The sequence below is a fragment of the Macaca mulatta genome, chromosome 7, assembly GCF_049350105.2.
Source record: "Macaca mulatta isolate MMU2019108-1 chromosome 7, T2T-MMU8v2.0, whole genome shotgun sequence".
Classification (NCBI taxonomy): domain Eukaryota; kingdom Metazoa; phylum Chordata; class Mammalia; order Primates; family Cercopithecidae; genus Macaca; species Macaca mulatta.
In genome coordinates this window covers 4,595,286-4,608,329 of record NC_133412.1, presented here as the reverse complement: position 1 = coordinate 4,608,329, position 13,044 = coordinate 4,595,286, and the positions used below count along the sequence as shown (strand labels likewise).

General features: G+C 36.6%; 1 protein-coding gene and 1 long non-coding RNA gene across 29 annotated transcripts in view; one reads left to right on the top strand and one right to left on the bottom strand.

Annotated features, from left to right (window-relative positions):
- The window catches only part of UBE3A (ubiquitin protein ligase E3A), a 102,695-nt gene that overhangs the window by 6,089 nt on the left and 83,562 nt on the right, over window positions 1-13,044 (bottom strand). For 15 of the 28 annotated variants that reach the window (XR_013395174.1, XR_013395177.1, XR_013395176.1 and 12 more), the window contains 2 exons: window positions 12,047-12,122; window positions 92-235 (listed from right to left, as the gene is read on the bottom strand). Coding sequence is in view for 22 of the 28 variants with exons in the window: in XM_028850418.2 (XP_028706251.1) it covers window positions 138-235; window positions 12,047-12,122 (174 nt within the window). In the remaining 6 variants the exon portion in view is untranslated. 28 annotated transcript variants of the gene reach the window in all.
- Window positions 1-13,044, top strand: part of LOC114679324 (uncharacterized) — a 139,619-nt gene that overhangs the window by 62,573 nt on the left and 64,002 nt on the right. The window lies entirely within an intron of this gene.

The following is a 13,044-nucleotide window of genomic DNA, read 5'->3' as shown; positions in this document are numbered from 1 at the left end:
AAGGTGCTTAGAAACTATAAAGACAGTTCATATGTGTGTGATGAGGAATGCAAGGTTTTCAGTAGGTATAGAGTCACCACTTAATCATTACCTTTCTGTGTCTGGGCCATTTTTGGCTATAATCATCTTTAATTTTCCTAGTCCTCCCACAGGTGCTCTGTCTGTGCCCGTTGTAAACTGCAAGAAGAGTCTTTTCTGTTCATCTGTAAATGAATGAACGATTTCCCAGAACTCCCTAATGAGAAAAAATACAATACTGGTTTCAGTTTGGCATTCATTATGACTGGTACTAATATAAGCTTATGATTTGCATTTAAACTATATTAAGAGACAACTTGGAAGTTAATTATCAGGATAATATCACTTCTGGTGATTTAATAATTTCCAAGCAAATTTATCTTAAACAGTTCTGAATACATAAAAATTTAGATTACAATATAGTAAAATATTAGTACTACAATAGTAAAAAATTGAGAAAACCCAAGTGTGTAATAACAGGAAATGACTATGTAAACTATGGTATAATCACATTATGTAGAGTCAGTAACAAACAAAAGACAAAATCCTATGAATTGAAAAAGACTGAAAGGAATATTGGGAAAGATTAACTCCAGGTGCCTTTGGGTATACATTTTATTTATCCTTTCTCCATTATTCTCCTTGTCTACTCATCCTTTAACTCAGCTTTGGGAGGGAAAAGTGATACAGATTAAGGACGAAAGAAAAAAAAAGACCCCCTGCCCCAACCAACTGGCCCCAAATGCAAACAACTATATACATACCTAATAGCAGTAATACAAAAGTTCAATTTTTATAGGAACTAGAATACTTTTAACAAGTAATATGTGCTGTGTATGGAGGAGGAGAATTATTCTGACATTTCTGCCACGTGCAGTTATTTTAAGAGAATGATTTATCCTCTGGCATTCCTAAAATCTATGTAATAAAAGCTATGTTTTAATGACACTTACGTTAGTTTGAGTTCTAAAAAACGAAATACAAGCTCATAAAGTGCAATCTTGAAGTTTGTTTGAATAATCAGGCATCTATAAAACATATATACACTAGTTCATAGTTAAATAATTTTTTTTTTTTTTTTTTTTTTAAGACAGAGTCTCACTCTGTCACCCAGGCTGGAGTGCAGTGGTGCGATCTCAGCTCATGCAAGCTCCGCCTCCTGGGTTCAGACCATTCTCCTACCTCAGCCTCCCAAGTAGCTGGGACTACAGGTGCCCGCCACCACACCTGGCTAATTTTTTTGTACTTTTAGTAGAGGTGTGGTTTCACCGTGTTAGCCAGGATGGTCTCTATCTCCTGACCTCATGATCTGCCCACCTTGGCCTCCCAAAGTGCTGGGATTGCTGGCATGAGCCACCACGCCTGGTCTATAGCTAAATAATGTTAAGATTAAAACATTTTTTTAAAAAAGTATTTTTAGTCGCTTATATAAAATGCATTTTAATATTTATTCAGAAAGTTCTTTCCAGAGCCTGGTGTGGTGGCTCACGCCTGTAATCCGAGCACTTTGGAAGGCTAAGGTGGGTGGATCACCTGAGGTCAGGGGTTCGAGATCAGCCTGACCAACATGTTGAAACCCTATCTCTACTAAAATACAAAAATTAGCCGGGTGTGGTGGCGGATGCCTGTAACCTCAGCTACTTGGGAGGCCGAGGCAGGAGAATCGCTTGAACACAGGAGGTGGAGGCTACAATGAGCTGAGATCACACCATTGCACTCTAGCCTGGGAAACAAGAGCACCACTCCATCTCAACAAACAAACAAACAAAATTATTTCCAGAATGTTAGCAGAGAACACCACACATCCCAAATCAGTAATTACAATTTTCTAGTTTTTGATATTCTAATATTCCAACATACTATTTTTATTACCAAAATGCTGGCATTTTTGTTGCTGCAACACCATTTATCTGAAATAAATTAAAGGTTTTATTAGAATTCTTGGCTTTCTCCAATCTCTTGCCACTTCCCTTCCCTGCCCCTCTACGAATCTACCAGTCAGCCAGAGAAAACAAAAAAGAAACACACAACCACAGAAAACGGGACGTGAAACTAGCAGGAGCATCTCTCAGTTAAGGAGGAAAGGAATCAGACCCCGGTTCATGACATTCCTTTTGGGGAGGCTGGCAAGAGAAAATAAGTCTGCTGTAGCACACAGCCCTCCAACATAGCAGAAAAGCTGCCCTGCAGTGGGTGGTAATAAAGCCTCCTCAAACTGCAGTGGGGCTCTGAAGCTTAACTGAACCAGCTACACCTAAGGAGGCAGATCAAAGAGCACCACCGAAGAGGAGAGACAGACCCTGCAGGAAGTGGCAGATGAGTAGTGGTCACAATGACCAGTCCCGCTATATAGCTGCTGCTTTGGTCTTTCTTTTAAATGAAACCTTTAAAAATTTTATACAATGAAAATAATTAGGGAACAAAATTTGTCTCTTCCTATAAGTGTTATGTGTGTTACATTAACACGTTGAATTAAATAAGAATGCATTTATTTAGAAAGCTGAAGAAAAAATGAAGAGGCTTCCAGGTTTCCACAAAAAAGTGGTGGCTGTATCGATCACCTCCTACTAACATCTCTAAAAATCTATCCAGATCAAAAAGGGGAGAAATAAAAAAAAAAACCCCTATGACTTAAGTCTAGAGTAAAACTAGGAGACAGAGCAATAAACTCCAAATACCACAGAAGTGGGGAAATGAGCAGGGTCCAGCAGGAGCTACATCGAAGAGTGGCTTGTGCAGAATCATACTGATTAGGGATCACCTAAGGCCAGACGGCACCCGCCTCCACCACCCGCCCCTCAACAGAGCACTACTGAGGGCAGGTTAGAGCACTGGCAACGGGGTGGTTAAAGGAAGGACTACAGAAAAGTAGTTGGGTCCAGCAATGGCAGGCTCAGGAATGCACCATGCATGAAAGGAAGACGGGTACCTTGGAAAGCAGAAGTGTCCCTTAAGTGGCTGTAAAGAGGTGGAAGCAGCTAATGAAAAAGAATCTTCATTAAGTGGATGGAGCTGAAAAATCAGCAAGTGGTGATTCTGCCCTTACTAAAGCAACAGAAGAGGGACGCCTTCAGCCAGGACCCCTAAAAGCCATACAAATTCCTCTCTGCTCCACTCTAAGGTCTAGTAATAACATGTCCAGAAAAAAAGTAACATCTATTATAGAAACATAAACAAGAAAAACAGAATTCCTAAGTCCAAATAAAGTTATTATGGAAAGAGTATGGCAAATGAGAAGCAAAACTTTCCGGTAGACAAAAGTACAGCAGAAAAATTCAGTCATAAACAACAGGAAACTCGTAACACCACATTCCAACACAAAGGGAGAATGTAGCAGCAGACAAGACAGACCACCAATGATGAGAAATACAAATTCAGAGAGAAATGAGCACATCTTAAATAGAAATAAGAATACTAAAAAATACTGAAGAAATATGCAAAGTAATTTTGGAAATAAAGGCTAATTTTATTATAAGGTGACCAAAGAAGAAGCAATATGACTAAAATTTCTACTGAGGACAGAGTCTAGAAAATTAAAAAACAAAGAAAATGAATAAAATAAACCTAACTAAAGAAATGCGTATCAAAGCATAGTAACGAAAAAGATTAATAGCTGACTACATAAACATAAAAGCTTTCACCTGGCAAAAATCCTATAAGCAAGGTTAAAAGACAAATGGCAAACTGGGAAAAAATATTTGCAAATTTACCAGCGTTAAAGGACTAATCTCCTTAACATATAAAGTTTCTAAAAATGAAGAAAACAACCGAGCAGCAAAATGAGCAAAAGACCATATAAAACTATAAACAGCTCTTAAGTACAAGAAAAAATGTCCATCATCATTCATAACCGAGGTAAACTCAAAAATTGTAAGTATAGTAAAATACCATTTCTCAATTGGCAGATAAGTAAACATCCACATTTAACAACACATTATGTTTGGAAAGTTTTAAGAAAAGAGAGACTGTTGTAAACTGGTGGGAATGCAAAATGTTACTTTTCTGTGAAGGAGAATTTGGCAGTATCTAGCAAAATTATATATGCATCTACCATTTGATGCAACAATCCCACTTCTAACAATTTATCTTAATGATACCTTACATATGTAAGGAATAATGCATGAACATAAGAGGATTCACTGTGACATTAGTACTAACAGCAAAAGGTTAAAAATAACCTCGATGCCTATAAATATTGATAAGCTATGCCGCATCCACACAAAGTAGCAGTATTCAGTCCTACAAAACAAAATGGAAAACACCTCTGCAATGATGTAGGATGATTCTCAGGATACACTAGAAAGATTACTTTCCTAGTTCTGTCCTCTGATAAGGCCTACAAGTAGTAACATTCAAAACCAAAGGCCATACTTTGCATCTAAAATCTGACTTCTAAATGCCATTCTCCAACAATTTATTGGAAAAATAACTTATTCCAGGACTGAGACTGAATGTTCGAGATTAGCTAGAAATTTCAAAATCTAATAGAGTCATTTTAAAAGCACAAGAAGGCTAAGGAATTTGAATATCATTTAGAGTAATGACTGTGAAACATATTAAATACAAAAACACTGAGTTCTTAATATTCAAAAAGGCAGCAAAACCAACCAAAAAACAAAATTAAATTGTCACTATTAAAGTTATTACATTAACTTCTTACTCTAAAAACCTTAAATCTATTTTATCATGCCTTTTCAGTAGAACTGTTTTTCAAGGTAATCGAATGGCATCCAATGATGAGAAAAAACAGTGCCAGGTATATATGTAGGACAAGCAGATGGAATTTTTTTTTCCCTAAACAGCCATTTTGCAATCCCAATGAGATAACAGATTAATGATACTGATAAATACGGAAATCAGGTGAAGGGCAGATGGCACGTTCTGGAAAGATGATGATAGCAGTGACATAGTTATTATTTATTTATTTATTTATTTGGTTTTATTCCCTCCCAACCTCCCCTACAAAAAGAGCAAACTGAGAAAACCAAAGACCCAGAGACATTATCTATAACAAAACCATGAACCATTGCATATAAGTGGACAAAACAAAGCTCTGACAAGTACAAGACTGGTTAGTAAGGAAGCAGATGGAAGGTAACTGACTGGGTTTCTTACAGCCCTGTGAACAGGAAAAACCTCAATACTGCCAACCCACTGGAAAGCACAGGCCATCTGAAAACAGGGCTAAAAGTTTTAAAAAGTTCTACAGGATCTAATTTGCAGATGATTACAAAGGAATCATGATGCAGTAAGCTCTGGGCCCTTAAAATTCCCGAATACCAAATCCTCCCACCAAAACAAACCATGTACCAAGGAAAAACTTGTGGGAATAACTTCCAAATGGACCAGATCAAAGATAATAAAGACCAAAAAAAGTTCAAATAGTGTGTGTGGGGTAGAGGAGTAAAGGCGGCAGTTTCAGAAAGCACAAGGGCATATTTTTGACCATTTTACAAAAACACAGACTTCTCCCTGTCCCTAAAAAGCAAGAAAAGTTATCCTGGCCTATCTCTCCCTTGTGCAAGTATGAGACACTCATTTCCCTCACAAAAAAAGAAAAATAAATACATAACCAACAGAACAGAGTGCAACAGTATAATTATTAGAGAAAGAGTATGTGCATATACATGAGAATGGTGTCCCTACAGAAAATGAAAGTAAACCAAAAAATATGGAAATAAAACATGAAAACTGTAAACAAATTTCAAACTGAGCTAAAAAGAATTTTAAAAATAACAGATCCTTAGAAATGGGAAATTTCAGAATGAGGGTAACTGAAGAAAAGAAAGCCATGACACAACTAAGGAGTAATTAGAAATGCAAGGAAAAATATCACATCAAACACACAAAAAATAACTAAAACTAAATTAGAAGAAACATAAAGGTGAATAAAACAATACTACTACTAGAAACTGAAGGCAGAGGAAAAATCTTAAAATCAAAAACAAGTAAAGCCATGCCTGAGACTCTCCTAGATGGTCCAGAGACACAGTGATGCTGTGCACTGGCAGGAGGAATTCTGCTGTAACTGGTCCTGGGAGTGTTCACCTTTCCTGTAAGTGTTCCACAGCCCAGGGACACAATGTGGTCAGGAGCACTGCCAGGAACACCAGCAAGGGGGAGCCTGCCACAATAGGCACAAGGCTCACGAAGCACTCTCTGGCCTACGAAAATCTAGTGGGGGTGCTCTTCCCTCACCCAAACACACTCTGTGCAGCTCAGCCTGGAGAAGCCCCCTCAAGCAGCACTACTGGAACCCGTGCGAGCCCCAGTGGACTGAGATAAAAGCAACAAACCAAAATAGCACCACAAAGGCTCTGAAAAATGGTCACTGGAACCACAGCCCACAAATATATGCTAGTACCTACATGCTAAACCTAAACAGGTTACTACTGAAGTTAAAATTTTTTAAAAGTACAGAGTCTCCTGATATAATAACTAAAATGTCCGAGACACAATCCAAAACTTATCTGTCATACCAAGAACCAGGAAAATCACATGAAGGAAAGAAAATCAACGCCAACACTGGGATGAGTAAGATGTTGAAATTATCTGACAAGGATCTTAATGCTGCCATCACAGAAATGATTTGACAAGCAATTACAAGTTCTACTGTTTCAAAAATGAAACAATAGAAAATCTCAGCAAAGAAACAGAAGTTACAAGGAAAAAAAAAGCAATGGAAATTATAGACCTAAAAAATACAATAGGAGAAAAATAATCATTAGATGGGCTCAACAGTAGAGTGAAGATGACAAAGGACAGAAATCTGAACAAAAGAGAGAAAATAGACTGAAAAATGAACCATACCTCAGGTACATGCAGAACAATAACAAATGACTCAACATTTGTATCATTAGAGGCCTAGAATGGAGACAAGAGTGACGCTGAAAGAACACCTGAAGAAATAATGGTTGAAAATTTTCCATGTTTGGCGAAAGACACAAACTTACAGCTTCAAGAAGCTGAGCGAACCCCAAACAACATAAATAAAACTATTCTTCAGGAATAAAGGGAAAATAAAGTCATCTTCAGAAAGAGAAAAAAAGAATTTCTCACTAGCAGAACTGCTTTTGAAGACTGGCTAATGGAAGTAATAAAAGATGGAATCTTGGAAAAATAATGGAAATAACAGAAACATGGGTACATACAACAGAGCATCACTCCCTTCATAAGTTCTATAAGTCATATTGGATAACTAATACAAAAACTGTTAACAGGATTAATCCTCAAAACAATACTATTTAAAAGTGGGGAAAGAGACGTAACTGAAATTAAGGTTTCTACATCTCATTCCAAGTGATGGTATTGATGGCAGTGAATGGTGATAAGTCACATTATCTATAATGTGATGCCCACAATGACCATGAAAACAACTATAAAAAACACATAAAAGGCCAGGCACGGTGGCTCATGCCTGTAATTCCAGCACTTTGGGAGGCTGAGGCGGACAGATCACAAGTTCAAGAGTTCGAGACCAGCCTGGCCAATATGGTGAACCCTCATCTCTAATAAAAATACAAAAATTAGCCAGGTATGGTGGCATGTGCCTGTAGTCCCAGCTACCCAGGAGGCTGAGGCAGGAAGATTGCTTGAACCTGGGAGGCCGATGTTGTAGTGAGCCAAGATTGTGCGACTGCACTCCACTGCACTGCAGCCTGGGCAACAGAGCGAGACTCCGTCTCAAAACAAAACAAAACAAACCCAAACACCAAATAAATCAAGGGAAAATCTTAAAAAATATTCAAGTAATCGTGGAACACAATAAATAAATAAATAACCATAAACAGAAGACAGAAACAGAAAACAATAAAATGGCAGACTTCGCCCTAACATATCAATAATTACCTTAAATAGAAATGGTCTAAATAAACAAAAGGTAGAGACTAACAGTTTTTATTAAAATGACAACTATATGCTGTTTACAAGAGATTCATTTCAAATTCAGCAACACAGGATGAAAGTAAAATGATAGTAAAAGACAGATCATGCAAACATTTAAACAGAAATGGTTACATTCCTATCAGATTCAGAGCAAAGAAAACTGCAAAACAGAAAAATCTTATATGATAAAGGATCAATCACCAAGACATAGTAATTCTAAGTGGGTATGAACCAAATGACAGAGCCTCAAAATAAATGAAACAAAACCCTATGACAGAGATAAAGAGAGAAATCTCAGAAGCAGACCTATATACATATTCTCAACTGATTTTTAACATATGTGAAAAAAACAATTCAATGAAGGAAGAACATACCTAGAAAATACACAAAAAAACCCCAAATGGACTCTTGGTATTTAATCCCAGAGAAACACAAACTTTTTGTTTATAACTAACATCACAGTTAATGGTAAATATTATAGTCTCTCTCAATAAAATGAGGAATAAAGTAAGAATACCTTCTACCGAAGGTTCTAGCCAATGCAACAGAGGAACAGTAATAAATCACATAAAGATTGGAAAGAAAGAAACCTGTCTTGATTTGTAGATGACATAGCTGGTTACCAGAAAACCCTATGAAATCTACTAAATAACTACTAGAATACATCAATTTAGAAAGGTTATAGGATACAAGGTCAATATATAAAAATCAATTTTATTTCAATATAGTAGTAAAAAACAAGTGAAAAGCAGTATTTAAAAATACCACTAATAGCATTAGAAACATATTTTAAATGTATTCCTAACCAAAGAGTAAATGATTTCAACATTAAAAACTTTATAAAACTGCTGAGATAAACTAACAAACATTTAAATAAATGGAGAGAGGTACGGTGTTCAAGGATTGGAATAATATATTGTTAAAATGTGAATTCTCTCCAAATTGACCTACCCCGATCAAAGCAACCCAAATCAAAATCTCTGCAGGCTTTGCCCTTTTTTTCATTTGTAAAAATTAACTGATTCTAATATTTATATGCAAATAAAAGAGTCAAAGCAACCTAATGAAAAAGTTGTGGGACTCACAGCATCTGATTTGAAGCTGCAGTAACTATAACAGTGTCGTTTTGGCAAAAGGACCAAACAAATTAATAGAACAGAATGGAGATTCCAGAAACAAGGCTCACACACAGATTGATTTTCAACAAAGGTGCAAAAGCAATTCAATGGGGAAAGAGAAGTCTCTTTAACACATGGTACTGGAACAAATAAATAAAACTATTTAGAAAATGAATGACATCCACTATCTAACAGCATCACAAAAATTTACTGGTGGTGGATCACAGATTTACACATAAAATTTAAACCTATATTATAGTATTAGAAGAAAAAATAAGATATTTGTGCCTTTGGGCTAGGCAAAGATATAAAAGGACAAAAAAAATAAAAGAAAAAATCAATTAGACTTCAAAAATTAATAATTTCTGCTCACCAGAATACACTTAAGAAAATGAAGCCACAGACTTGGAGAAAATAATCATAAACTACATATCAGAAATGGGCCTTTTATATAGAATATACGGTATTCCCCACTTACCCATGGGGAATGCTTTCCAAGACCTCCAGTAGATGTCTGAAATTGCAAAAACCCTGTATATACCATTCATGATTTATTTTTCCTTCTTCACAATTCCATAAATACTCATTTTTACCATAGATTTTAGCAACCTCAACATATGATTTTTAAATTCTTTCCTTAAAGGAAGCACTTTCCCCAGCTTCTCTTTGGCATATTCGAATTTCCAACATCACTGCTCTTGTGCTTCAGGGCCATTATTAAGTAAAATGAGGGTTACTTGAACACAAGCATGCGATACTGCAACAGTCGATCTGACCAATAGACTCAAAGTGGTGGGTAGTCTAGACAACATGGATATACTGGAAAAAGGATAATTCATGCCCTGGGTGGAAAGGTGGGAGATTTCACCATGTTACTCAGAATAGCATGTATTTTAAAACTTAAGAGTTGTTGGCTGGGCGCAGTGGCTCACACCTGTAATCCCAGCACTTTGGAAGGCTGAGGTGGAAGGATTGCTAGAGTCCAGGGGTTTGAAACCAGCCTGGGCAACACAGTGAGACCCTGTTTCTACAAAAACAAACAAAACAAAACAAAACAAAAAAACTAAAAATTAGCTGCACAACTGTGGTACCAGCTACTCAGAAGACTGAGGTAAGAAGACTGCATGAGCCCACGAGTTTCAGTTTATAATAACCTGTAGTCATGCTACTGCACTCCAGCCTGGATGATAAAGACTTTGTCTCTTAAAAAAAAAAAACCAACCAACCAACCAACCAACCAACCAACCAACCCTCCCTCCCCAACCCACACCCACCAACACACACACACATCAAAAACTCTTGAGTTATTCATGGCATTTTCTACTTAATATTTTTGGACCACTGCTGATCAAAGATAACTGAAACCAAAAAAAAAGCAAACTAAAGATAAGGCATAATGCTATATTTTAAGAAAATATCTATAGTCAATAGAAATACAAAAATCCAATATTAAAAATGAGGAAAAGACACTTTTAGTTAAATATGTACCTACTATATGCTTTGGAAACTCCACTCCTACGTGTTTGCCCAGGAGAAATAAAACATTTCCACAAGAAGACTAGACAGCTTTATTCACAATAGTTCCAAACTGGAAACAATCCAACTGTCTACCAACAGGTAAAAAAACACATTGTGCATATTCATATAATGCAACAGTACTCCATAATTTTTTTAAAGGCACTATAAATCAATGCAATAACATGGATGAATCTAAAGAGTCTCGATGCAGTACAAGTATATAAGATTCCATTCATAAGAAATTCTAGAGCAGACAAAAGTAATGTACAGTGACAGCAATTAGGACAGTTATTGTCTGTTCTAATGGGGGACAGAGATTCACTGGAAGGGAAAACATGGGAACTCTGTGTTAATGGACATAGTCTATACCTTGACTGAAATATGGTTACATAAACGTAATTTTTAAAAACAAACCCAGTTAAGCCCTGGGTATTTCACTGTATTAAAATTTTACCCCACACAACATCGACACCACCATTATTACCACCACATTGATTAACATTTAGAGAGCAGTTAGGGAATCACATTATTTTGAAAATCAGTAAATAATGGGAAAGAATTAAGCATTATTGTATCTGATATGTACATATTTATATACATGTATACAGGTCCTATATGTGGATCTGTAATTTAGGGTAGTCATAGAGTTGATGAGAAAGAGTTTTTCTTAAGAAGTATTACAGGTAATAAAGGAACGAGGAATAAAGAATTCAAATATCACAATTTTGCAACCCTTAATGAATTAGCAGATCTAGGCAATCAGAATCTATGATAAAAATTACTAGAAAAGACAGAAAGCAAGTGAGACTTTAAGTTATTCCTGTAAACCAATATCTATGAAGTATTTGGGAAGGAAATAAAGTCTGAATCTGTTTTTCGTTTTTTTTGAGACAGAGTCTCACTTTGTTGCCCAGGCTGGAGTGCAGTGGTGTGATCTAGGCTCACTGCAACCTCCGCCTCCTAGGTTCAAGAGACTCTCCTGCCTCAGCCTCCCGAGGAGCTGGGATTACAGGTGGCTGCCACCACACCCAGCTAATTTTTGTATATTTAGTAGAGACGGGGTTTCACCATGTTGGCCAGGCTAATCTCAAACCCCTGGCTTCGGGTGAACTGTCCGCCTCGGGCTTTTTTGCATGTATTTTTCAGTTGCTGAAAGAGCTCTCCCTGGTTTCATTTCTTGTTGACTGCTTAGAGACATCTTTCCAAATGTCCTTCCTTGTCACTTTTTCAAAGTTAGGGGCAGGGACTGCACGTTTTTTTGATTGGTAATTTTTGTTTCAAAGGTTTGATTCAGATTCAGAGTTGATTTTGCTAGGCACGGTGGCTCACGCCTGTAATCCCAGCACTGTAGGAGGCCAAGGCGGGCGGATCACCTGAGGTCAGGAGTTTGAGACCAGCCTGGCCAACATGGCAAAACCGTATCTCTACTAAAAATACAAACATTAGCCAGGCGTAGTGGTGTGCATCTGTAACCCTAGCTACTCAGGAGACTGAGGCAGGAGAATCACCTGAACCCGGGAAGCGGAGGTTGCAATGAGCTGAGACCACGCCAAACTGTACTCCAGCCTGAATGACAGAGCAAGACTGTTTCAAAAAAAAAAAAAAAAAAATTAACAAAATCTTATTTCTAGTGGTTTACTATTAATTATGCTGGCAATTTTTAGCTGAAATATATTAAGCAGCCTTGCTGTTATTTTTATGAATTCTGCAACAATAATACCAACCAAAATATCTATACAGGCATACCCCAGAGATACTGCCAGTTCAGTTTTAGACTATGGCAAATAAAGTGATTATGGCAGTAAAGTGAGTCACACACATTTTTTTGTTTCCCAGTGCTTACAGAAGTTATGTTTACACTATACTGTAGTCAAGTGTGTAATAGCATTGCCTAAAAATAAGTACATTATCTTAATTTAAAATCATTGCTAAAAATGCTAATGAAGTGAGCACATTTTCTTGGAAAAATGGTGCTGGCAGACCTGCTTGATGCAGGGTTGCCACCAAAATCACAAAGTATCTGCAAAGTGCAATAAAGTGAGATATACCTGTATTGTCCTTTTTCTCCTGTTATTACAAGCACTATTTTAAGTCTTCAACTACCGAATACTTGTAGACTATTTAATGAATTAATATTTTCATCATATTTATATTGAGAAAATTAAGCTGAATTTAGTTAGAAAAGGTTTAGAATATCATCAACTCTGATGATGAGTTGGAAGCTACTTTATCTGTCATTTTTCACATAACACTAGCTTGCCCTTCAAATCATATATTTAAAAATGACCTTAAGATACACACCAAGTAGGGATTATGTTGTTATAAAAAGCTAGAAATAAAATTAAGACTTTAATTTCAAAGATAATTTCTCTATAAAGAATAGCACAAGATATGTTCAACTATTCTCAGAGATGCATCAAGATATGACTTCATAACTATTAGAAATTATATCTATGATCAATCATATTACAGAGATATTGCTGTTATACTCCTTGTGCCCTTTAAT